Consider the following 24,905-nt stretch of genomic DNA (forward strand, 5'->3'; position numbering starts at 1 on the left):
CTTGACCACCTATACGGACTATCTCAACGGGACCGCGATTCGAAACATGCCGGTCTCCTCGAAGAAGCTGATATTTGGTCGCGCGAGCAAGTTTCTGGAAGATACACAAGACCTGGTGGCTCTTCAGAAGCCCTCCAACCAAGATTACCTGTCTCGTTCGCTAAGGAACCACTGGCTCTTCACCAAGCATTCACCACGCGAGGAACTCGACAGATCAAACAGATATAACGACACACTCGTCGCACAGGTTGTGGCTGCGATAAGCATGGTGCTCGCTGCAGTTTTGCTGATCGGCGCGATTGTCAGCCTCTACTTTTTGAGCAACCCAACCGCAAAGCTGGGGCTCATAGCCGTATACACATTGCTATTTGCACTGAGTGTGAGGCTTTGCACGAGCGCAGGACGAGCAGAAGTCTTCGCTGCCACTGCTGCGTATGCTGCTGTTTTAGTAGGTTCGTTTCGCCCTCTACGAGACCTTGTGGCCTCTGCTAAGTTCGCGCAAAGTGTTCGTGAGCGGCGATTTCGGTGGCAGCAATAGTGAATGTTTTATACAGCTCGAAGGAGGACTCTGGAAGATTGTGAGCTGTCCCTAGGAGGTGGAGCCGGCTGCAGGGAGCGAGCTGAACACCACTTAGCCTATATGCTCTATTGAACAGCGAGTTGTGGGCTTTGCCGTGTTCAGCGTCCAGTAAGACCCTGGACTTCAAATTGAAATCTGACAGCGTGCACGTGCCAAGACGCGAAAATTGTGCCACCAACATACCCAGACGTGCCAGATAAGAAGCGCGTTCGCGCATTCCGCCATTCAAGACCTTCATGACGCTAGCTTCGGCGTCCCATAAACTCGCGTTTATAAGAGCGGGTGACGCGTACTTGAGTGGAAGCAGACCAACAGGAACATGATTACTGATCCCGAGGCTGGCCAAACACCATATAACAGCAGCTTGGTTGTGCACGCACGACGTGTACAGCTACCCAGTCCAAGGTCTTTCACGTTCACGTTGCAAATATCTATCTTCGACAACAATCAACCAAGGCAGTGAACAATGGGGCATGAGTTCATTAATATCGGGATGCTTTCTAAAGCCGGAGAAGAATCCGTGTGAAGAAGACGATCGTCTGGTGTGGCATCTCGAATTCGTACAGAACCATCAATGCTTTGATGATCCGGTTGGTGCAGCTCTAGTAAGTATACCTGAAGCCCTTCTGGTCGCCATCCTGTGCGTACGTTAATATCTTGCCACATGAGTAGAAGGTTGAGAAGATATACATCATTGTACTCCAGTTCGAGCTCACCACGATCCGCACGCTTGTTCAAGCTCCATGATCTCAGTGTTATGAGGATGACAATGACGATTGTGAGCAGGCAGCACGCAATGCAGGCATACAGTCCTGGCTCGTATCCGGGCTTGTCTTGTTCCCTACTCGATATTAGAATGGCACGGTCGATGGAATGCAGTATGCAGATACATACCTGAAAACGAGACCTCCAGCGATACCACCAACACCACCCATGCCGACCAAGATGGCAGAACAGAACGCGCGCTTCCACTGGCCTCTGATATTGTTCGCCTGGTATGACATCGTCGCGGGAATGTTGCTATTTGCGCCAGCGGTGGTCAAGAAGACGCCAAAGTACCTGACGTTCGGGTTGGAATGGAAACCCATGATGGGCAGACCGACAAGGCAGAGAACCATATTGAACAGGATGATGGGTCCACGAAGGTGGTATTTGTCTCCAAGCCAGCCGGTGGTGTACATGACGATGGCAGCAAAAGCGTAAGGGGGAGCAACGAGGCACTGGGCAGCGCCGGTGCTGAAACCCATGTTCAATGTTAGGATGATGGGCAGGAAGTATGCCAGTGCGTATGTGACTGTGGTGGTGTTGAAGAATATCTATACCCGTCAGCGAATGGAGGATCATTGAAAATCTTGGGGCGTACCATCGCGAAACCCCAGATTTTGATATCAGCACCACCCTTGAAGAACTTGGCCATGGACCATGGCTCTGGCCTAGCATCACCACGATCTCTGTTGACGCGGTCGATGATGAACATGGCTTCACGCTCAGTCAGGAAGTTCCAGGACTTATGCGCCTTGTCCGGGAAGTCGACCAGAGCCCAGTAACCGACGATACCAAGGAAGCATGTGAGCGCGCCTTCGATGATGAAGATCCCTAATTGGAAGATGCAACGTCAGCAGAGTCGCATCAAGGCGTAACCGGGCGATGACTTACAGCGCCAACCGTTCAGGCCCTGCTGTCCCTTCAGTTGCATCAACCCGTAAGCGAGGATACCGGCGCAGGCAGATGCCAAACTTCCAAGGATATAGAAGCATGAGTATCGCTTTCCGATATCAAACCGGGTATCTGAGAGGGGTCTTAGCAAATTGTGACGATCTAAGGGCTGGCATGCGCTTACACCAGGTGGACAGCAAGTAGACACAGCTCGGGAAAAAGCCAGCCTCTAGGACTCCCAGGATGACTCGTAGCGCGGACATGGTACCATAACTATCGGCAAAGCCCATGCCAATCATGACACCGCCCCACAGCACAACGATAGCCGATAGGAAATTGCGAGGTCCAAGATAACGACAGATGACGGTTGCCGGGGGTTGGAAGACGATGTAGGACGCGAAGAATACGATGGTGACGATGGAGTAGCGTGAAATTGAGCCCTCTAGAAGGCCGAGTTTGAGGTCAACGGTCATACTACTTGCCGTTAGTCTTGAGGACGCGCAAATTCACGTGTCGTTCACGAACCCAGCAATGGCAGCGGCACTGAGGTTGGTGCGGTCCATCAGACTGATGCAGTAGAGCACTCCCACGGTTACGACGAGGCGTCGGTCGATGCGATGGATGATTTTCTTCTGCTCGCGCTCGCTGAACTCGCACTCGTATCCGGAGCCGTCCTGGGAGCCGTCGACGTTCTCCCTAAGAGAGACGGGTCTCTTCTCGAACGCGTCGTCGTCACGCATGACAGCCACTTGGTTGGCCATTGTTGGGGCGCGTAGGGTAGGTGTTGACCTCTAGGGCAGTAGGTGGTGAAGGTGGGTTGTCCGGGTAGGAGCACGGAAGTCGCACACGATAGACGCGTTATATGTCAAAAAGCAGCTGCCGTTTGCCTCCCCGCCTGGACGCTGCCAAGTGAAGTGGGCGTGTTGGGAAGGCATCCCGCAGGCAAAGTACCGAGGCTCGGGGATTCACCACTCATTGATCCAGCGTGTGGATACTCATCGAGGACGATACGACGCCATCAGCAGCAAAGCAGGCCACCCGCGGGAAGGAGCGAAAACGCGAAGGCGATGAAAGCTGGGGAGAGGCTTGGCGTGTGGAGACCCCGCATGCTAGCGAAAACCGCCGTGGCTTCCGGATCCACTGACACGCCAGATGACCTGCGAGCGAAGCCTTTCCACGAGCCGGCCGCCCGTTCTTATCGTCCGCCATGGCAAAGCTACTTCTAGGGACGAGAGCTGAAGATTCGGCAAGGCCCGACTGGCGTGCTTTTCTTTGTTCGACCTCACGTTGTGCGACCCAGCTATCAAGCGATCAGCGTCACCACGTTTCAACGACACGCGCGGGGTAAGTGGGCACGTTCCTGACGCTGGAGGGACTCCACATGGACACATTCCACCTTTCAGGCTTGCCCCAGGTGGGAGACTGCTCCGACCTGCTTTGCGGCGTGTGTGGTTCGAGCCGCATTGAAGCTTGGGGCATTGGCACTGATATCCCGTTCCAAGCCTCCGGCGCCTTGGCAGGCTGTTGTCGGCGTCATTCTGATCATTCTCGCGATGCTTGATGCTGAGGAAGATTTCCTTTGCAGACGCTTGCGGCACGCCTACCTCCGCGGGGGACCCGGTAGCCAGCGGCTTGGACTGCGGCGCAAATCCAGGAGTCTCACATTGTATCAGCTCAGCAGAACTGCTCCAGCTTTTGCAGGAACATCGAATCTGGTACTGTATTACAAAGCCGCGAATGTGTGGGGCTTTGGCGAGGAAACGACGCCGCATGTAATGCTCTACACCCGAAAGCGAAACCTTCAACACATCGACTCGCTAATTGACGGTACCTCTAGTCTAGACCAGCAGGCTCCACCAATCTTGTCCCGAACCTGCCATCATCACAAGCGCTCGCTTATGACTCCTTCAGTATCCGTCTCTGGGCCCGACAGCAAGGGATGCTGTGCATGTGTATACTGTTGCGCAGCATCATAGACGTGGCATGATCACACCCCTCGGTATCTACCCTCTGCACTGGTTCGTTCCACTTTCGCGTGTCTAATTAAAGCAAGGGATGTTCTTGTTAATTGATCGACCCGGATGCTTATTGAAAGTATAAACCCCAATCATGGTTGTAGATTGAGAGAATGCGCTACGCACCTAGAAATACCAGTTTTCCTGTGTCTAGGACATGCGTTTCTTCCTTTCCATATCGGTTCACCAGTCATTGGGAACCAGATCTCATGCACCCATAACCAGGAGCTCGGAACACGGCGATCGTTGCATAGTAACCCGGTGCTTGGGAGCCTAATCGGTAACCTTCCCAAGACTCTGGCTTCCCTACAAACTCTCCAATCAGCGTTGAGTTCCTACTTGAATGACCGAGGCAACTATGAATTCGACTTTCCAAGCCGACGACACTGAGATCTCAGCTTCGTAGATGCAGCCATCAGGCGTGCCGCGACCGCAATGTTGTGTGGCTTCTTAGTCCTCAACACCACCATACCTTGGTAACTCGTATGCCGTCACCAATCGCGGCGCATGTATGGAAAGAACCGAGGCATTTACGACGTGACCGCGTGGCATCTCAACACTTCCCGCGAGGCATCTGAACTTGAACACAATTTCAAGGACCGCATTTACACCATCGAAATTGGAAGCGCGCGATTCTACCAATGAGCTGGCTTAGAACCAAACAAGTTCCGAGGCAACGCGCCGTCAGATCCAACGGCCAAGGAACGCCGTACACATCGACACAAGCCACAAAGGTTGCAGTAGGCAGATAGATAGGCTTGGACATTGGCAAGAAAAAGATCCGGCTTCGTTTCGCATGATGAAGGCGCAAGATCGCTCAAGCAACCTTTGTTCAGTATCACACTACGCGTAACAGCTCTCGCATGTTACGACGTTTGAAGTAAGTAATGTTATACGACCGTGGCCTTGCTGTTCCTACCATTCGCGACTCAATATGTACCGGTCCCACAAACTTTGCAACTACAGTGAACCAAAACCCCCCAGGCCTTCGGTGGCTTCGGCAACCATTGCTCTCCAGCATCCGTGGACTCGAAGTAGACCGCACAATTTCCTTTCTGATCCTGGTCTTCCAATCACAGGTCAAAACCTGATGGGACAAATGCGGTACACTCAGTTTCGCCGTTATCCTACCCTCTACAGCATCGAAGGCATCGGGAGGCAATAAAGACAGATGCTGTGCATTGCGAAATGGAGGTGAGGTGCTTGAAGTTACTATATGAAGTATGCGGCATGATGAGACCGTAGCTACCCCGAGAAGAGACTCTGCTCGCGATTGATACATTCTGCTTTCAATGGTCCTCGGGGCAACATAGTAACGACGTTTAGTATGTAGTCACTCTCAATCCCCTGGAACCGCATATTCCTCGCTGGAAATGCATCGCAACGATACCGGGCACATCATCCACTCGAGTTATCATATTGTCACGTAAGCAGACAATGAGAGAAGATATTATCTGCACAGCCTCTGTTACGACATCAACAGTCTGCAAGAACCTTGATTATCGATACAGATAAACCGTAGAAGTTTAACAGTTTGAAAGAACAAATTCATATGATCAATATCTAGTTGTCGCACTTTCAAGAGCAAATAATGCTGGTAATATCGGATGAGGAAATCCACGGACATCTACCATCGAGTGCAGTCCTGTTCAGCCTTTTGCAGACAGCACATCACTAACCTCAGTACTTGCAAGGAAGTCAAGCGACACATAGCGCGATAGGCGATGCCTGAGCAAATTGGTGATGACTGCCCATATCGCATGAGGGGATTGGGTCAGGCATGGCAACTTTAGCCGAAGTCCAGCCGTCCCACTATGACAACATCGTGCCGAACTCCACCTCACCTGGGCAGCATCCCAGCTTGCGCTGCCCTACATCCTGTTTACAGCATTCCACAGCATGTCTCCTACGCGCGTTGATCACGTCGCTCATGCGATATCCACTCTCCTTAATCGTCTACCTACTTGAACAACACGATGTACGCACTGACGCTAGCCGGCATTCCCATCTCCATTGGCGCCAACGAAGCGGTACATCAACAGCGGCTGCTAGACGAAGAAGCAGAAAGCGATGAGCGCCAAGAAGAGTTCTACCTAGATGTGTTTTGTGATGCGAAGAGTCGGAAGAGGGACGAGGTGGACGGTGCGATCGTAGTACTGAAAGATGGCAAGGTATGCGACGAATCTACTTGTTCCTTTGAACAGGCTGACCAGTGTATAGATACGGCTTTGGCCCAAAGATCCGAAAACAGGACTACCAAAGCCCGGTCCGAACGATGAGCCACCACCACATCCCTTCACCGGTTTCTATCTACCGTTCCCGTCATCAGAACTACCGCATCGCCCAATGCCTGCAGCGCCAGTGCTAGGCCTCGTCAGTACTGTGCCACCTTCACCACCTCCATCGCCCGCTTCATCCGCACCCTCCACACCATCCCCCACGCCCTCCAACAAAGCTCCTTCGAAACCCACAAAGCCTAAGCTCAATTGGCTCTATGCCAACAAGACGACGCGCGAACTACGCTACGGACCGCGTGTGGAAGCGAAGAAGCATACAGTAGGGCCTTGGGACTGGACAGAGGATGAGCAGGGGCTCACGTTGGATGGAGAGGAATGTCTTGTTGCTGTCGAAGAGGAGAAGGGTGGATATGGTTGGGCTGTGTACTGGGACCGGGAGGATGACTGTCTGAAGGAGCAGGGGTTAGGCAAGGACAAGAGGGTGCTAAGATGTAGCTTGGAAAGGAGACTTGTGGAGGAACAGAGGGTCAAAGGGTTGGATGAGGACTGATGCTACCCAGGTGCTGGTCAGAAACAGGGCGAATAACATTCGTTTCCCAATCATCCAAAACTGTAAACAGTATACTCCATACAGTGTTATCCCTTTGCAAGTTATGCGACATATCCACTAATGCATCACCCCCAATGTGGAATTACACTTGTATGCAGACAGGCTTGGCCACTACTTCAAGTGGATGCACTTGTCCTCACTCCAGAGGATCTACAATGAATTCTTTGGGCACAAGTGACAAAAGTACTTCTCTTCACCATTCACCCTTTACGATGCGTCGTCCTGAAACACAGGCGTTGTGTCAAAGAACGCGAACCTCGCGCGCTCTGATTGGACGAGAGCGATCGACGGTGAGCGGGGAAACGCGTGCAGGGATGTGCACGTGTCGGGGCCCTCGTTGCCGGGCAGACGCAGGGAAATCAACACAACATCAAATCCACGCCGTGCCTGCATTAGCCACGCCGTCCCACGCACCCTTCTACCCTCTCGCACACCAGCACGAACAAAGCCGAATTCACGCCAGCCTCTTGTCTCTTTCACACTACCGGACGGTCCCGGTGCTTTGCTAATCTCTCTGCGATCAGAACACCATTTGCCCCGCTGCAACTCGCGATTCCGTAGTAGATTCTGCAGACTTGCAACGCAACTACACCAAAAGTCTCGTCTTCAACTTCGATATAATCAAAATGAGCGGTGCAAACGCCAACATTGCAGCGCGGTCCGTATCCCTCCTACTCAATATCCATGGACGTGCCACTAACGCTCTCTCAGTCTGCAAAAGGAGCTTATGGACATCATGACCAAGCCCACCCCTGGCATCACCGCGTTCCCCGATGACGAGAACATGACTGTCTGGACTGCCACTATTGACGGTCCCGCCGACACCCCCTACGCCGACCTCGTCTTCAAGCTGTCCATGGACTTCTCCAACAACTACCCCTACATGCCGCCGACCGTCCTCTACAAGACCCCCATCTACCACCCCAACGTCGACTTCTCAGGCCGCATCTGTCTTGATATCCTCAAGGACAAGTGGAGCGCCATCTACAACATCACCACTGTCTTGCTGAGTCTGCAGAGCTTGTTGGGCGAGCCGAACAAGTGAGTCCAAGACTTGTCTTGACACAAGCGTTAAGAACGATGTACTGACAACGAATAGCTCAAGCCCTCTCAACGGCCAGGCGGCAGAGCTCTGGGACAAGGACCCCGCCGAGTACAAGCGCCTTGTCCTCGCCCGCCACAAGGCTCCCGAAGACCTGGACGCCTGAGCGCCTTCGCCGCATCTACTTGGATCTGACAGTGTCTCGCAGCTCGGTGCGTCTGACAATCGGCCCGGCATGCTCCTCGACGGCACAGTTTGTTGCGCATCTTCAGCGGGGCGTTAGGTCTTAGTTGATTTCTTGCCATCACCTGGGATAACAAGCAGGATTGATATGCTGGGTTAACTTTTGGCTTCGGCATGGAGTTGCATTCGGCGCTTTATATTGGTTCGCATTGCGACGGCGTTGGATAGTGTCAAAGGATAGTCACAGTAACTCAACTTTGGTGTCTTGTGGCGTTGCGATCTCAGGAATTACGAATACCTACGACAAATCTCTGTTTCACAACATGCCTTCTTGATGTCTTTGTTCTGTTGAGTGATGTTGCAGTGCCATGCCATCGGTGGCTGCTTATCCCACCAACACCAACTTACCCAGCCATCGCCTCAGTGTACGACACAACGTACAAAATTCATTAGAGTAGGAGATTCAACACGAGAATATCACAGACACGAACCATCATCTACTGCTCGTGTGCGCAGAAACATGGCGGTGTCGCCCAACACAGGCGGCCTCAGCAGCGCGATCGCCTTGCCCCACGCCACTGCCGCTCAACGCGGGATCGAAGACCGGGGTCACGCCGCACCTTCGGAGTCTGCACTTGCGCCCACGCCCACGCGCCCAGCGCCGTCCCTCAGGGCCTGACCGACCTGCACATCAGTTGATCACCGCGCGCCTCGCCGATCAGGGCACGCAATCCACGATTTTGCTTCTTCCAAGTTTTCTAGACTTTCTAGACAACTGAAACTAGACAAGCTGCGCAAGTCAGGTTAGTGACGACGTACATGGCGGACTGACAGTGTACGAGTTGAGATTACAAAGCCATGCGACGCGTTATGAACTTCTAAATGGAGATTAGATGGGGTCTGGGTCATGGCGTTATGCATGACGGCGTTTCTGAGGTGGTGGTGTGCTGTGGCTGGGAGGCTGGGAAGCCCTTCGGATCGGGGATGCGCAATGGGAAGGTCTGAGTGCGACGCTACTATTTCCGCAGCGGCTGTTGAGGCAGACTTAATATTCTAGGTTTACCACAATCAATTACGGACATTGGATGCGTGGCCGGCCATGTGGGAGCCACTTTGTCCGGCGCCCAATCTCCCGAAGCCTCGTATTGCGTCGCGCGCGTAGCCAGGAAATGATGCGGACCTCTTGTGATGTGACAGGAGGGTCATCCGTAACGGTGCTGACGTACTGTTTGTGAAGAATGTTTTTGCTCGGACTTGCTTTCCAATGTTAATGACATTTGCATAGTATAGGGGTAGTTCTAGATCAACGTTGTGTGCTGATGTGCGGCTTTGAGTACCGCAGAATCGCGGAGAAAAGCAAAGTCTCCATGCAGAGTGGGTATCAGCCTCATTCGTCAAGGATAAAATCCGATCATGATGAACAAATGATGATGAATAATATGATGGAACCAACGCTGTATTCCTACTAATGTCCCGTCCTCTAGTTCTGTGTAGGACAAATCTAAGGGCTAATTACTTTATCCCTAAATTTAAGCAGAGCCTAAACTACTTAGTTGTTACCTATCTCTAACTGTAGCATAAAACGCCTTTTGTTCTTAGTAAGAATGCCTCTAATATTAAATTTTTAAATAAGCTTACTAAGAGCCTTACACTCTCTCTCTATCTATTTAGTTATATTAATATACTTTATATACTTATTAGATTTCTATTTATAATAATAAAGAGGCTAGGCTACTTATAGTTATAGTTAAGCTACTTCTTTAGCTATTCTCTATTTAGCGCAAATAATCTAAGCTTCTAAGAGGTATAGAGGAATCTATTAGTAAGGTTAATGCGTACTACTTGCTTTACATTTATAGTCTTATTAATAAGAACCTAAGTAGGCGTTATATAAGTTTAAAAGAGCGCTATATTCTTATTCTGTAAGAATAGGCGCAGGTCTCTAGAGAAGATGTTTATTTTTATAATAAAGGTCTCTACTCTATAGAAGATTTATTTTATTATACTTATTGCTAGGCAGCTATTCTGCTTATAAGACACTAAAATTTTTAGATCTAAGTGTGTACTATAGTACATGTAGATAACTACATTAGAATTACAACTATACTAAGTTATTATAACTTTTTGCTTCCTAATAAACTTTACAAGGAAAAATATTAAGATTAAAATAAGATATAATCTATTAAGACGGCAACGTTAAGATAATTAAGATCATAATGTGTTCATGATAAACACGCCCGGTTTGATCGGGTAGCACGAATTAAGCGGGAGGCGAATACTCCATTACCCCAGTTGCCGGCGCAGTCATCTGCAGACCCAAAAAGTTGCTGGACAAAGGCGAGGCAAGTTTTGGGACTGGATCGCGATGTGCAGTCTCGATCTCAGGTTTGCAGTGTTGCTTTTCGACACAACGTTGCACGAACGAGGGGCGAACCCATCGAAAAGTAATGGCACTGACATCGTTGTGCTCACTTTCCATGGAGATTTGATGATCTTGTGACGGCAGCTTGTGGTACCTCATCTACGTACCCCGCCATGGCCTCGCAATGCAATATCGCCAAAAGACGGGGTCAGGGGTGCAGATATTATACCTCGGATGCCTTCCAGAACACGGAAGGTCTCCAAATTGGAAGACGCTTTGTAGACCCGATGAGGTCGGGAGTGACGGCTGATCGATGTTGATCTTTGACATCAGCTGTTCGCATGGCTTGCTGGCAATGTTTGTTAGATACACTGGATGGGCAACACTGGCGAGCGATACGGACTGTATATGCAGGTCAGCGTTGGTCTCGCTGCAGGTGCTCGGGAAGGTCAGAAGCAACCACGAACACACGCTGCTCGTCTACCTGCAGCCGTCGTTACTCATGCACATGTTGAGTAACATGTTCGTTCACGCATTCGGTTATTGTTGCTGGCCGTCGAACCGGACGCGAGGTTCCAACGCGGATGGCTTCTAGTCTCTGATTTAGTCTCCACCATACCGCCTGACGCTGCAGCCGATGATATTCTACGAATCATAGAAGCAGCCCTGCTTGCCGACGTACGCCTGGTCAAATGGTTCGTCGTAGTCATGAGTGTGGCTGACTGCTAGAGGTGGGGGGTTGGAGGAAGTGGCATGACTCGCATGAAAACTTTGAAGCGCAACGAATTCAGCAGCGATGAATTGTGTAGTCGTTTCGAGACACTGATGAAAGCTTGGAGAGCTGCTGGTATTTGCAGAGTTCCACCATAGCTCCCACAAGTGAGTCGTTCGAGGAAGCAAGCTCCCCACTCTCGGTGGAGGGTTCCGCAGGCACCAAAATAGGTCGGGCTTGGATGACCCTGTCATGGCGCCTCCCGATGAAGCTGATCTAACCAGCACCGAACCCGCCGCGCCGGATGACAGCGCGGGTGACGCGATGCCCCCAACCGAAAGCCTCAGCCCGTGAGGAATCTTTCTGGTCAGGCGATGCGCCTTGGAGGATGAGGAAAGCCTCACTGGCAATACTGGAGAGGCGACTGCAGGCCAACGTGAAGCATGGCCTTGCGGTGGTCTCAAACACGGACAGGGCAGCTTGGATTCGAAACAGGTACAGCACATACCCGACCCTGCCTGGCGCACCCGGCTCCCAAATTCCGCGCCCGTCGTTTTTAAACGCAGGCCATTTGCTGCCCGCAGTTCTGCCACGAGTGATGGTGGACCCGCCCAGGCTTGCCAGACTCAGCACACCGTGCAGCTCTGGTCAGCGTGTTGGAATATGGCGCAGCACCTGGAGATCGAGTCCCGAGTCAAAAGCTGTCGCTCTGCGCTTTTTGCATACTGTGATGATGGCAGCGTACCGTGACGAGCATGCTGTTTTAATAAAACGAAATGGGACCAGTGGGCGTGAATGGCAATGCCTTGCAGCGGCCACAGATTGAGGTAGCACGAGGTACCTTGCAAGCGGGCCGCCGCTGGATTTGGCACCCTGAAGCGTAATCGTGCTATGCCTCGACCGCCCTTGTCGGCACCACCGCCTTCTCAGGCATGTGTGCTGGCCCAACACCGCAACTCGCTCGGCCTCCGTCCAGCTCACTACCCTTCACTTTTGCGTGTGAATACACTGCATCGTTATAGCAACATTGTCTGGTTCTCCCAGCCGTTGATCCTGTGCGTGACAACCAATCGTTTCAGCATCGTACCTTGATATCCGTGCACGCTTGCTCGCTGGATTCCGGGCGCGCTATGACAGTGACAGTCTGACCTGTCTGACGGTCCTCCGAGCAGCGTCCTTTGTTCGTTCCTCCGTCCTCCTCGAGCCTACCAACGCCTCACCCAAACGCCAGAGACGTCTGTGACGGGTCTCTGCCTCGGACCCGACTGCACTGCTTGCTCTTCGCTCAGTGCCTGGGTGCTCTCTCCATGCATTGCCTCTCCTAGCAACATCCGGGTGCGAGCTTCACACCTCGTTCCGCCTCTTTGATTCTATAGACGCCAACAACACCAACATGGCGACCTCGCTGCTCCCCTCGGGCGGCATAGCCCTTGTCGGGGCTCCGGATAGCGACGCCGGACTTAAGGACGACAGACGACCGCCTGTGCAGGCCATGCAGGTGGACATTACCCAGGACATTGTCGACGAGCTCCTGGCCAGTGTCAGGAGCGGAAAATCACCGCAGATAATCTTCGGACGGACTCCAGTATGTGTGCACGCTTGGTGTTGTGTTGCTACCTAGGTGTTCCTGGGTGGTTCGACCCGGAATGGGGGCTGGCACGAGCTGGGCTAACCACAACAACAGCAACTCAAGTATGGCGACAAGACGCACATGCTGCAGAGCAGCAGCGAGCTCCACCGATACGAATTGTACAAGTCCAGCGGGACTGGCAGCCCGGACAGCCTCGAGTTTGCGGGCATGATCAACCACAGTCTGATGGTACACAAGGCGGAGGACGTGACGGCAGGCGTAGACTCGGCGCTGGAGCAGCTTAGGAGTAACATGGCTGCGATATCAGAGTTCAAGGAAGCCAACAAGTATGCCTCCCCGGTATCCCACGGCTGCCCACGATCTCTGGCATCAAGTCGAGAGACTCGAGCACCCCTGTCGCGGATGATTGCCATGATGAGACCCAGTTGTGTATACCAGGACTGACAAAGATTGCTGCAGGACCATTGTCGGCGATGCTGCTCCCGGGCGCACACCAGCCCATCGCCGCTTCCCGTCGACGGGCTTCAAGGCATCGCACCTCGCTCCTTCCATGCTGGGCTCGCCATCGCTCAGCGCGTCGTCGTCGCCCATGCACAAGCGGGCTCCTACCTCGCAGCCGAGCAACAGCCATGACGTGATCGTCAGCGCGCTCCGAGTGCCCATCATCCATCTCCTTGCGCGGGAGCCTGCCACTGAGGCCTCTCTCGCCGCCACCTGCAGGACGTCGCTGGCCAACATCCGAGATGTCCTGCCCAAGATAGCCAAGCGCTCCACAGCCGACGCCGACAAGTGGCAGCTGACCGACAAGTCGTTCCGTGAGGTGAATCCGTTCAAGTTTCCCTACCAGAGTGCCGAGGACCGGCAGCAAGCCATTGATGGCGCCATCAAGTCGTTCGACCGCCAGCGGCTGGCAAAGGACGACAAGCTCTGGCAGATCCTGCTGCCCCGTGACCAGAGAGGCCAGGGCATATGCTTGTCGCGTTCGACGGTGAAGGCGCCGGAAGCTAAGCCCAAAGCGAGCACCCCAATGCACAAGATATCTGATCTCACCAAGAAGAAGACGGTCACGAAGAAGGCGGCCGATAAGCCTGCAGTTGAGAAGAAGCCCAAGGTCGCCAAGGAAGTAGAGATCAAGCCGAAGTCGTCCATGAAGGAGAAGTACCTGGCCCGTGAGAAGGCAGCTGCGGCCGCGAAGGAAGTGAGCGTGAAAGAGGTGAAGGAGGAGCAGCCCACAATAGCAACAGCCCCAGCCTCTTCGACGCCTTCAAGCTCAACTCCTCGCCCTGTCGCACCTTCCAAATCCAACACACCTGCCGCCGACGCCTCGAAGATACGCAACAAGAAAGCACCCGCTTCAGAAGGCACCACCAACCCACGCGCAAAACCGAAGATGAGTGGCCGCGATTCGCAGCGAGACCGCCCCGCCAACCGGCCTTTCAAGCCCACCATGCCTATCAACACCAAGCCGAAGAATCCCTCGCCTCTCTCCGCCTCGCCGCCTGTCAATGCCAGTGACTTCGAGGACTCGCACCCAGTCCACAAGGCACTTGCGGCAGCTCCATCGCCCGCCAAGTCCGGTGGTAACTCTGACCGATCCCTCAAGCGCAAGGCGAACGACATTGACAGCGATATCCACAACCACAACCTGGCTGTGAAGAAGCCGAGTGGCGACCGCGCAACTCCTACTCACACCCCCTCACACCCCAACGGCAAGGCCAACGGCTCTACGCCTTCCAGTACTAGCTCCTTGAAGCGCAAATCGGACGACTCTTCCTCCTCCAACACTCCCACCACTGCGCCCAAGGTCCGCAAGGTCGCTAACATCGACACCGGCCTCGCCTCGCGCTACCACCACAACAACCCACGCGCATCCCCAGGCGCCTCCTCCACATCGACCACTTCACCCTCCATGCCTAACTTGAGCTTCCGACAGACAGTCGAGCTCTCGCAGAGGTTCCAGAAGTACTATAAGAAGTACGAAGAGCTGTACTGGCAGCTGACGGAGGCGGAGAAGCCCCCGACTGAGGCGCAGAGGAACGACCTCCTGAAGATGCACAAGAAGCTCGAGGAAATGAAGAGAGAGATCAAGGCGGGTGCCGTGCACCGATGAGCACCGCACACTACCCGTCACTCACGACGCTGCGCTTAGTGCGCATACGACTTACTACATTACAACCTGCATATATACCCACGGCCTACCGATCTCATAAGGATGGCAGCGAATTGCATACCCACAAAAAGGTGTTTGGGATCTTTCCTACTGGCGGCGTTTGGATGGCAAGACCGGTCACGGATGCATTTGGGATACGGTGTTTTTGTATACTTTCTACTTTCCTTATTCATCAATACGTGTCGCCCACGATCGCTCTCTACATCCACGACTGCGATGATATCTTGATGCTGTCGGTTACAGAAAAGGATCATCTACGAACAATTGCATGGCGCAGTAGCTCTGTTTCAATCACTTCAAATCAATACCATCCCAGATGATGCAACGTTTTTCAACATGAATAAACCTCCGTGTGAACTCTGTCCAGACATGCCGATCACTTGGTGGTGCCTATACACTGCCTAAACTCCGCTCACGCCACATGCTGGGTAAATTTATGGATGCCGCAGCCTGCATAAATACCACATCTAGCACGTCAAGACCCCGAATACCAATATTAGGGACGACAGATCAAAAGCACTCATCTATAGCTGCGATGGCATCACAATCTAGATCGTCGCGCCGATCGCCGCTCCTAGGCCCGCTCCCCGGCAAAGACGCCCAACGCCCAGATCCCAGCCGCGGCCCACGATGGTGCAACAGCCGATCGCGCAGCTCTCGAGATCTGCGGCAGCTACCCCCCTGCCAAACGTCATCCATTCAGCCCTACGCGCTAAACCTCCGCTCTAACGCTCTCTTGACGCCATCTTGAGCACACCACCACCCGTCAAGCCGTCAACCATTGTGTGCACGTTAATAACTGCACGTGCTGCTGCCATCTCCTCACTCATGCGCTTACTACGTAATCTCCTCTCCAACTTTACACGTTCAGCACGAACAGCTCCGAAACGCGAATACGCTCACGTTCACGACGTGCAGATTAAGTGGGAAAGAGCGCCAGTTCAAAATCACGGGGAAAAGCAACGGGAAGAAGCCGGCAGTATGTCTCTAAACGGTACGTAAGATCACATGGTTTCAATGGAGAAGAGTAGACAAGACATCGGGATCCCGCATTGGGTCGTCTCAAGTCTCAACGTTCGGGATCCAGCCAAACGGTTACGCGACATCCCGATCCTGTGTTCATTTGCATGAAACAGTTTCGTCGCGGACTCGGGATCTTCAGGCACGCGTTTCGCAGTCTCAACGTCGTCCATGCACTGCGACGGGTGTTTGCGATTCGATGAACAGGCCAGACATATACAAGGACACCCATCACCAGCCTACCACGGCTAACACACCACAGTCTTCAAGCAACCCCTCGCGCTCCACTCGACACAACCCCTGACCGGCTTCACGCGCTCAGGCTACTGCGAAGTGCCCGCCTCGGACGCCGGCAACCACGCCATTGCAGGTGTAGTATCGAAAGAGTTCCTCGACTTCTCTGCCGCGCGGGGCAACGACTTGCGCCAAGTGGGACTGACGGATGGCTGCAAGTGGTGTCTTTGTGTGAGCAGGTGGAAGGAGGCGTTTGATGCGAGGACGGGCATGGATGATAAGAAGGTGCCCAAGGTTGTGCTCAAGGCGACGAATGAGAAGGCGTTGAAGGGTGTGGCGATGGATGATTTGAAGGCTTTTGCTGTGGATAAGGAGTAGTTGTGAATGGGTGGGGTAGATGGGTGGTATTGCTATTGGTAATACTGAATGATGGATGAAATCATACACGGACGGAGAGACAGCGATTTCTCGACCGTTACACAGTGGACGTTGTGTTTTGCGTGGTCAGTCCCAGTAGCTTGCACACCTCTCTAGATGCCAACAGCAGCCATCTCTTCTTGCACCTCATCACCCTTTTCAATGTCCTCAATCCCCTCATCAAGCGCCACCTCAACATTCTCCAGATCCCTCTCCGTCATCTCCATCAGCACCTCAGGATGCGCTCGCAGCTCCGCAATCCAAGCCTCAAACACCTTCTGAGCCCTCTCCTCAGCACTAATCTCAGCATTCGAGTCGATGGCAACGGCAGCGATGGAAGCAGTATCCTCGGTGGTAGCGTTGGCGGTTCCAGTCGCATGTATCAGAGTCTTCTCAGGCTCAACCAAATCCCTCCTCCCCATAACCCTCACACCGGCATAATAAATCTTCGCACCGATACGGCACAAGTGTTTGTGCTTTTCCTTCCTGCATTGCTCGTACATGTCCTCCTTGAAGTTCTTGTCGATTTTCTTGCGGGCTTGCTGTTGTGTGGTTTGATTAGTTTGTGGCTCTTGTGCATTGGGATAGAGCGAAGATGAAGAGCAAAAACTAGGGCGGGATTGTGGATGGAAAGGAAGGCATAACTCACATGACCTAGCCTCCCCTGGCGCTTGAAGTTTCTATATGCAAAATCATGGCGGATACACGCTGGTTTGACTACATGACGTTAGATCTAGAACTCTCTCTCAATTCTACCGGCTAACTCACAGTCCCACTTAAACGGCCTGTCATCAACGCCTGTACAGGCATCCGTCACCCAGTCCAGACCTGTAACACCGTATGAGGCCTCATGGTCATGCCACATGTCCATGAAGTGCCAGAGAGGCTCGACAAAGACCATGTAGTTCACGGCCTTGGCTTCCAGAGTGTGGGCCGTCATGTCTTTCTCGAGTTCCGCGGCGGCTTTCTTCTTGTCTTTGTGGGCGGAGACATCGGGGATGAGGATGGCGGTGAGGGTGAGGAGGTTGAGAAGGGGGGTGTTGAATTTCATGATTGGCTGGTGGCTGGTGGGAATGTGGATGGGAAGATGGAGGATCAAGATGCTGGGAGGGAGATGTGGAATATAAATGGGGGCATTTTATCACGATACTTGGAAGGGTAAAATAGGGGACGGGATTCCATGATGTATTCAGTCTGGCATGGAGCCTATTGGAAATATACAGTCCAGGGATGAAAGGGAATCTTGATGACGATGGACGAGGGGGAAACATGACAGGTAGACGTGGATGACTTATCTTGTCTGGAAACCGACCCTTGAAAGACTACACGTATTCGCTGTGCTTGATCACGACGGAGAAGAGGGGAGGACGAGGAAAGGAGCGTGATGATGCATTTTGTCTGGAATTGAACCCTTCAGAATTACACGTATCCCCAGTCTAGAGTTTGTAGAACCAAAGAACACACCATTGGCGCCGACCAGAGAACGCCTATCGCTGATGCCTATAATAATGATAAAAACGCGACCGAACAGCACTGCGCCTTCTTAGAGATGCCTGTGGGAAGACCACCCGATGCATATCCTCGTGATCTGTATTACCCCTCTGTTCCCCATCACACGTCATGCACTCAACCAACCAAAAGACCCTTCACCCCGCTGCCAAACCAAACCAAACTCCTCGCAGCGAGTAGGCCCGGGCCAGCATACGCGGGCGGACTCATCCCCTTGAGTCCACCCACGGCCCTGATTTCCAAGTCACCAGCCACAGGAACGTTAGTCCTGCCCTTTTGCAGAATAGCAAACCGGAGCAGCACCTCCAAACACGTTATGCAGATACTCAGGACAATGAGGACGATGATGATCCACGTAATCTTGGTCATTTTCTTGTCGCTGATAGAGTCGGAGAGGATCTCGCCCAGATCTAAGAAGACTTGGCATCGCTCGTTGAGAACTTGGATGCGGGGTTTGATCTCGAGGTATTCGCGGACGGCGGTGTAGAGTGGGTGGAGGGTAGGTTCAGAATCCCAAAAGAAGCTTGGGGTGTCGAGCATATTGGATGCTGGAAGAGTGGTTAGTAATCATTGGTTCGTGAGCGGGTGGTTCAATACGTACACAGGTTCACCTCGACACGGCTGGTGAAGAGTTGTCCAATCATCTTGACTACATCCGTTCTCCTCATGCCCAACTTTCCGGTGAGTGCTAAGCGCTTCGGTACGTATTGCGCGGCAAGCATCGTCCGGCTCATGCTCTCCTCAAACAGACTAAGCTTGGTGCTCTGCGCGATGGCGTGGCTCATGGCTAGCTTGATCATGTGGTCTCCGCTCTTGAGGGTAATCATGTCGTTGTAGACGCGGGGTCGCTGGATCTCGGGGTTGTATTCGAAGTGGAACTCTTCCGTCTCGAAGTCGGACTCGGCCAAGGGTCGGGATGCGATGTTGATTCCGGTAGCGACGGCGGAGAAGGTCAGGTCGGCCAGTATATCCTTCTCCTGCTTCTCGGTGAAGTTCCAGAAGACAACGACGCCGTACGAGAAGACGAACATCTCGCCAAAGGTCAGCGCATTGGGGGCGATTCTGGAGTTCTCGGTCGAGTCTCGGCGGTCGTGCATGCCGTCCCAGGGCTGGTCGAGCTCGTGGTCGTCGCGCACGTAGTATGTCTCTTCGTCGCCAAAGTAGCCTTCGTGGTGATCGCGCTGCTCGTTGCGCTCGATTTCTTCGTCGAGCACTGTCTTTCCGCCTGGGCTCTTGAGCGCCGGGCTACTGCGGACCCGGTAGCCATCGTTCCCGGGCAGCAGCGGGAGGTGGTATACGGTGTAGAGGCAGTCGTCGTACAGCTTGGTGCGCGCATTGTGGGTATCCTTGACGAACTGAGCGGTGCTCTTCATCTTATAGGCCTGGGCGGTGCAGTAGGCCGTCACGCGCGAGAGCTTGTCCGTCCGCTTCGCTTTGGGCAGGCGCTCGGCATAGCTCTTGTCGTTTGGCCCGCCCTTGGGAGTCCGTCGCGCAAGGTCTTCGTCGGTGGGCGGGCCCTCGTACTCGTCGTCGTCAAAGTCGCCCTTCTCGTCCTCCTCCTGGCCCTCCGTCTCGGGCAGCAGGACGAGCTTTTCGCTGAGCTTGCTGGAGCGCGTGGGCATGTGCTGGGGGATCAGGCGGCCAGTGAGTCTGGGATCGAGCGGATGGCGGCCGCTGGGGGTGCGCGTGTGCATGATGGGGCGGTTGGCGTTGCCAGGCGGGCCGCGTCGCTGCTGCTGCGAGGGAATGTCCGAGGCGTACTGCAGGATGTTGTCCACCGAGATCAAGCGCGCGCCTGTCGCCTGTCGCTGTCCTGCGCCGGGTCGTTGGGGTGCTCGGGGTGCAGCGTCGCGGCTGTCGGTCATGAGCACCGTCGGCCCTCTCTTGCTCTTAGCTGTTGGCCCGCTCATTTTGCTGGTTGCTGCTATCCACTCCGCTAGTGCCTGTAGCTGCAAGAAGGTTTGGCACGCCGGATGTCGCGATTGCGAGCGATTGGAAGATCACAGCGTTGGGCTAGGGAGTGCTGGTAGTGGTTCCGATAGAGCTATACAGGGCGCGACTGGCGATGCGCGTACTCTGCCGATAATGGACGTAAGGTGCACTTCGACGTTGTGAAAGCCGGCCGCGGTTCACGTCATTGCGCCTTGGCGTGCATGCACCAACTCCACACCTAACGGCTCGCCAAACGTCAATCAGGGGTGCATACATCTCACGCTTGACTACTTTCACATGGCATTTGAGCGCTGCTAAAGATGAATATCAATTGGTGGGGGTTATATCTCAGTTGAACTCGCTATTGATCGTCTCACAGAGAACGCCTGAACACCATGCTCTAGAAAGAGAACAGCCGTCCATTACCAGAACATGGCCGATCCAAGCATCGGTCCAAAAACAAAGGAAAGCCTGCTGGAGGTCGGATGGCGACGAAGCGAGGGGGTATCTTCTCCATGTCCCCGCTGGTCTTGATTCCCTCCGCGCTTCGCTGTCTGACAACGCCAAGAATAAACAAACATTACATGTGGTATCAAAACAAGCCACGCAGGTGCACTGGCTTACAGGCGCTTGCCTGGAACGAAGATGAAGAGACAGCAGACGGCTACCGTGACAGCCAGGAACATGACCATGACAGTGATGGAGCGCCTGTTCAGCGTCTTCTTGACGAATGGCTCCCTGATGCGGTTGAAGTCGAAGAAGGTGTACTCGCTGAATCCAGCCAGGGCGAGGATTGGGTCAAGCATGTACTGGTGCGTGAAGATGAGGTAGATGGCGATAGTGAACGGGAGGATGATCTGTGCACAACATTAGTTGATTCTCCATCGTGTAACCGAAAGGTGACATACCCAGCAGCGCGTGCTTCTTGACTTGTCAAGGAATATAAGAATGAAGGACGTCCACATGGCCGCAAAGAAGCTGATCAGTCCTACTATGAGACGGAGCATCATGCTCTGGGGCACAAGGTTGCCGAGGCCCTTGTTCTGCAAGAAACCTGGGTATGCGTCGCGCTCCATGGCTTGGAAGACGTAGTCTTTGGCACTGTCAAAGAGCTCGGGATCCGCACGCTGCTCTGGCCCTTCTATGGCCTCTTGAACCTCAGTCAGGATACTCTGGGGAATTATTATTTCCCGCTCGGACCCAGGGAGCAAGTACGTGTACAAGATCTTCTCTGCCGACGCGCGCAGGTCCTCTCTGCTGGGCTGTGTGTTGTCGGCGGATGAGTCCTGGCCGGGCGAGCTCGAATCACCCGGAGTGTCTAGTAAGTTCAGGCTTGGACGCGGGAACTCTCGGCTCTGATTGCTACCCTGACTGTTTTGTGGCGAGTGGTTGCGGCTACCGCGGTCGGAACGAAGAAAGGCGGACAAGCGCTGGTCAGACAGATTGTCACCTTTCTCGTTAGAAGGGCCTTCTCCAGCATTGTTCAACAAATAGGATGAACGCCTACTGTTTTTCTCAAGATCAGGAGTTTCTTCTATCATGCTCCTGTGTAACCGTCGGACGTAAAGCCTGCATAGCTGCAGATGTTGCGACACATCAAGCCTGTTGGTGGTCAGCGTGGTCCCAGAGCCTGGACATGGGATTGTCTTACCAGAAGTCCAAGTAGTCGACGGAGCGCTGCTGGTCGCGCATGTAGATGTAGAAGGAAAAGAGATCCAGCGGTGGCCTGGTTGTCCTGCTAAGGACTTCGAAGAGCGTTGGGAATCGATTGCGGTGGGCTGGGGGCACCGGAGAGCCGGCATCCTGGGGGTGCGACATGACTGCGGTGAGTCGGGAGATGTGGTGTTAACGAGAGGCGCGCGACGATCGTCGCTGGTGGGTGAAGAATGGCAGGTATCGATAGACGATAGACGATAGACGCAGGGTCTGGCGTAGGCTGGCGGCGGGCGGTGTGTTTGCGTGGCTAGTGCTGTGGTTGCTGAGCGAACGGCGGCGAGCGTGGTGGTCCGGCCGGTCGCGACGCCAGGGACGACGTGTTGGTAATTGGGAGGAACAGGGCGACGATGGTCAGGTCGCGGGGAATTGAGCTTTGCGGCGTCGCGTCAGCGCCTCGGAGCGTCGTGAAGCTGGCGTGTCAGCGGGAAATTAGGAGTGAAGTCGGCACCTCTAGCTTGGCGCGACGGTTGGCGGAGCAGGGAGGCAGCGGCAGTGGCTTGCGATGGGCTTGGTCGCGCACTGCACGACGGCGCTGGTGTCGATAAGAAGCAACGGGTCACATGAAACTCCTTCACTGTGCTGCGTCCGACTCGCGTCCTGTGGATGAGCTGGTGGATCAGTTGTGCGCGGTGACGATGATGATGCAGCCCGGATGCAGCCCGTGTGCCTGAAACGCGAGGCTGTGAGGGTCGAGAAGGGCCGCGAATAGCTACTGCCTTTCCACGTGATCGTCCCTGCCACCCCAGCACCCAGCACCACCTGGACAGCTAACATGGCAGCTGTCACCCATGGTAGGTGAAACGTTGAGAACACAGCGCAGAAGGCGGCGGCCGTATCTCTAGAAGTCATTTGTCCAGCTACTGTGCTTTCTTTTCGCCGATCATCGTCCAGTGGCCGCGCCAGGGACCCGCGTCATGGAGCTACTGCTTGTTTCTTCCAGGGCGACCAAGGCATAAGATGAGCAGGAAGTCGCTCCTGAGAGCTTTCACGCGTCCCTTGTGGGCGATATGCAGCAGATGCACGATGGACGCCTTGTGGCCTCCATGTCTCTCATATGGATCGACGGCTTCCAGGCAGCAGTCAGCTGGTTTCACAGCCCGGCGCAGCCTTTATAGCCTGCGTTAATTCAAAAATTCGTTTCAGGACATGCTTCCTTTGCGCACATTCCGAGTTTCAGTGCGATATCTATCAACAATGGCAGCTGCCAGAACCTTACCCACGGACTTGAAGGAAGACCTACTTCGCACCCACGAAGGTCGGACATCCGTCCAGCCCAGCCCTCCGCCCTCCCAATATACACTGCCCGATGGTTTCCTCGAAGGCCCAGCGCCCAATTTGACCAGGTCCAAAATTGATTTCAAAAAGGCTGGCCTGTTGGAAGACGAAAAGTCTTGGGCTGTCATACTCGATGGTGTCCTCTCCGAAGACGAGTGCAACACTTTAGTGCAAGCAGCCGAGGCGACCACAAATGGCAAGTGGGAAAGGGCTCTGGTCAACGTTGGCGGAGGCATGCAAGCTATGTATGAGGACACGAGAAAGTGTGGGCGCATTATCTGGGACAACAAAGAGATCATGGCCAAGCTATGGGCGAGGATAGAGGCGTCGGTGCCTGAGATCCATCGATTGCACAACTGGGTCGACGTCACAGGCAACGGCCCAGCGAGACGGGGCGAGACGTGGAAGGTGACCAGACTCAATGAACGCGGACGCTATCTCAAGTACATCGGCGGGGAGTATTTCAAACGTATGTATTGCATTGCATCTTGCGACTATAGCTGCTGACTAGATCAGCGCATTGCGATGGGACCTACGAAACGCCCGACGGCACCGAGCGCTCTTATTTCACCCTGCATCTCTACCTCAATGACGCGGTATCGAAGAGCGGAGAGAAACAGCTCGAGGGTGGTGCCACTACATTCTTCAACAGCAGTATGAAGAGCCGTATAGACGTCGAGCCAAAGGCCGGACGCGTCCTGCTCTTCCAGCATCGTTTCCTTATTCACTCGGGCGATGACGTTGTGAAGGGAACTAAGTATACGTTGCGGACAGACATCATGTATGCGCTGGAGAAGGACGTGGCATCGGAGCCGCAGGAGTAAGCGCTCCAGGGAGAGAACGAGAGAAAAATCGCGCAGTAGTCGCAGGGCTTCGTGTCGTTGGATTCGCATGAGTTTTTATTAGCAGTATCCCCGAACCAGAGGAGACAGCGCAAAGCGCACTTACATAGTAAAAAAAAAGGTGAACGGCCTGCCTCGCCCGAGTAATCAGAATCGAATGATACCGTGCCCTCTTTCGCCCAAAAGGCTACTCAAGGTCAAGTACGCTGCGTATTGTACTACAGTGTCACCTCTCACCCGAAGGATCAAAGCACACAATCTTCGCACCGACTCCCATAGGGACACCAGTTCCACGCCCCCTCCCGCCGAAGCAAGAAGTCGCGCTTTCTGGCGCCCTGAGTTTTCTGATGCCGGATGCAGACGTGAGTCACGCCAGGCTCTTACGAGCAGTACAGCCCACAAGTGGGCGTGATAAAAAGTGAAGATTACTCCGAATTTCTCATTTGCAGGGTAGGACGTGCTCTCGAAAGAGTGTCTGTAGGTGTGCAAAGAAACGCAGCGTTGGCAAGGCAGGCCGTTGGAGGAGCAAGAAAATAGTTTTTGGCGGGGTTTTGTAGCTGGCGCGCAGGCGCGCTAGTGCTCGGCTAAACTGCGCCCGTGACGCGGATCCACGTGGAGACTGCCCGCGTCTTTCCTCTGTGCCTACCGACCATGGTTTGCAGTCATCGATTTCCTTTGGTCAGTCGTTCGAGTTGTGATATGCCGAAGAGTGCTACAGGTTCTGGTTCGTCGGATGTAGACGGCTTGATGTGGCGCCCACACTAGCCACCTCACACAGCACCAATGGTCGCCTCTCGCTTTA

The 24,905-nt window shown here is 53.8% G+C and overlaps 9 protein-coding genes across 9 annotated transcripts; 5 read left to right on the top strand and 4 right to left on the bottom strand.

The window, feature by feature from the left end:
• Positions 1-1,182: 1,182 nt before the first annotated feature.
• On the bottom strand, positions 1,183-2,997 carry J4E84_010801 (uncharacterized protein; the record flags this gene model as incomplete). Its single annotated transcript, XM_049393356.1, has 7 exons — positions 1,183-1,218; positions 1,271-1,421; positions 1,475-1,896; positions 1,944-2,176; positions 2,237-2,368; positions 2,421-2,710; positions 2,762-2,997. 7 exons carry the CDS (start codon positions 2,995-2,997, stop codon positions 1,183-1,185), a joined length of 1,500 nt encoding a protein of 499 aa, XP_049238887.1.
• A 3,230-nt stretch (positions 2,998-6,227) lies between these two features.
• Positions 6,228-7,038, top strand: J4E84_010802 (uncharacterized protein; the record flags this gene model as incomplete). Its single annotated transcript, XM_049393357.1, has 2 exons — positions 6,228-6,422; positions 6,472-7,038. The coding sequence occupies 2 exons, from the start codon at positions 6,228-6,230 to the stop codon at positions 7,036-7,038; spliced, it is 762 nt and encodes a 253-aa protein (XP_049238888.1).
• A 796-nt stretch (positions 7,039-7,834) lies between these two features.
• Positions 7,835-8,306, top strand: UBC11 (Ubiquitin-conjugating enzyme E2 11; the record flags this gene model as incomplete). The annotated part of the gene is made up of 2 exons (XM_049393358.1): positions 7,835-8,139; positions 8,198-8,306. 2 exons carry the CDS (start codon positions 7,835-7,837, stop codon positions 8,304-8,306), a joined length of 414 nt encoding a protein of 137 aa, XP_049238889.1.
• A 4,484-nt stretch (positions 8,307-12,790) lies between these two features.
• On the top strand, positions 12,791-15,098 carry J4E84_010804 (uncharacterized protein; the record flags this gene model as incomplete). The annotated part of the gene is made up of 3 exons (XM_049393359.1): positions 12,791-12,982; positions 13,082-13,314; positions 13,448-15,098. The coding sequence occupies 3 exons, from the start codon at positions 12,791-12,793 to the stop codon at positions 15,096-15,098; spliced, it is 2,076 nt and encodes a 691-aa protein (XP_049238890.1).
• A 1,041-nt stretch (positions 15,099-16,139) lies between these two features.
• On the top strand, positions 16,140-16,790 carry J4E84_010805 (uncharacterized protein; the record flags this gene model as incomplete). The annotated part of the gene is made up of 2 exons (XM_049393360.1): positions 16,140-16,152; positions 16,441-16,790. The coding sequence occupies 2 exons, from the start codon at positions 16,140-16,142 to the stop codon at positions 16,788-16,790; spliced, it is 363 nt and encodes a 120-aa protein (XP_049238891.1).
• A 152-nt stretch (positions 16,791-16,942) lies between these two features.
• J4E84_010806 (uncharacterized protein) lies at positions 16,943-17,880 on the bottom strand (the record flags this gene model as incomplete). Its single annotated transcript, XM_049393361.1, has 3 exons — positions 16,943-17,371; positions 17,479-17,546; positions 17,598-17,880. 3 exons carry the CDS (start codon positions 17,878-17,880, stop codon positions 16,943-16,945), a joined length of 780 nt encoding a protein of 259 aa, XP_049238892.1.
• Positions 17,881-18,455: 575 nt separating this feature from the next.
• On the bottom strand, positions 18,456-20,248 carry J4E84_010807 (uncharacterized protein; the record flags this gene model as incomplete). The annotated part of the gene is made up of 2 exons (XM_049393362.1): positions 18,456-18,886; positions 18,940-20,248. 2 exons carry the CDS (start codon positions 20,246-20,248, stop codon positions 18,456-18,458), a joined length of 1,740 nt encoding a protein of 579 aa, XP_049238893.1.
• A 642-nt stretch (positions 20,249-20,890) lies between these two features.
• Positions 20,891-22,088, bottom strand: J4E84_010808 (uncharacterized protein; the record flags this gene model as incomplete). The annotated part of the gene is made up of 3 exons (XM_049393363.1): positions 20,891-21,127; positions 21,179-21,872; positions 21,922-22,088. The coding sequence occupies 3 exons, from the start codon at positions 22,086-22,088 to the stop codon at positions 20,891-20,893; spliced, it is 1,098 nt and encodes a 365-aa protein (XP_049238894.1).
• A 1,092-nt stretch (positions 22,089-23,180) lies between these two features.
• J4E84_010809 (uncharacterized protein) lies at positions 23,181-24,085 on the top strand (the record flags this gene model as incomplete). The annotated part of the gene is made up of 2 exons (XM_049393364.1): positions 23,181-23,730; positions 23,778-24,085. 2 exons carry the CDS (start codon positions 23,181-23,183, stop codon positions 24,083-24,085), a joined length of 858 nt encoding a protein of 285 aa, XP_049238895.1.
• Between the last annotated feature and the right edge of the window lie 820 nt (positions 24,086-24,905).

The sequence above is a fragment of the Alternaria hordeiaustralica genome, assembly GCF_023758085.1.
Source record: "Alternaria hordeiaustralica strain BMP 2776 chromosome Unknown scaffold_47, whole genome shotgun sequence".
NCBI classification, from domain to species: Eukaryota; Fungi; Ascomycota; class Dothideomycetes; order Pleosporales; family Pleosporaceae; genus Alternaria; species Alternaria hordeiaustralica.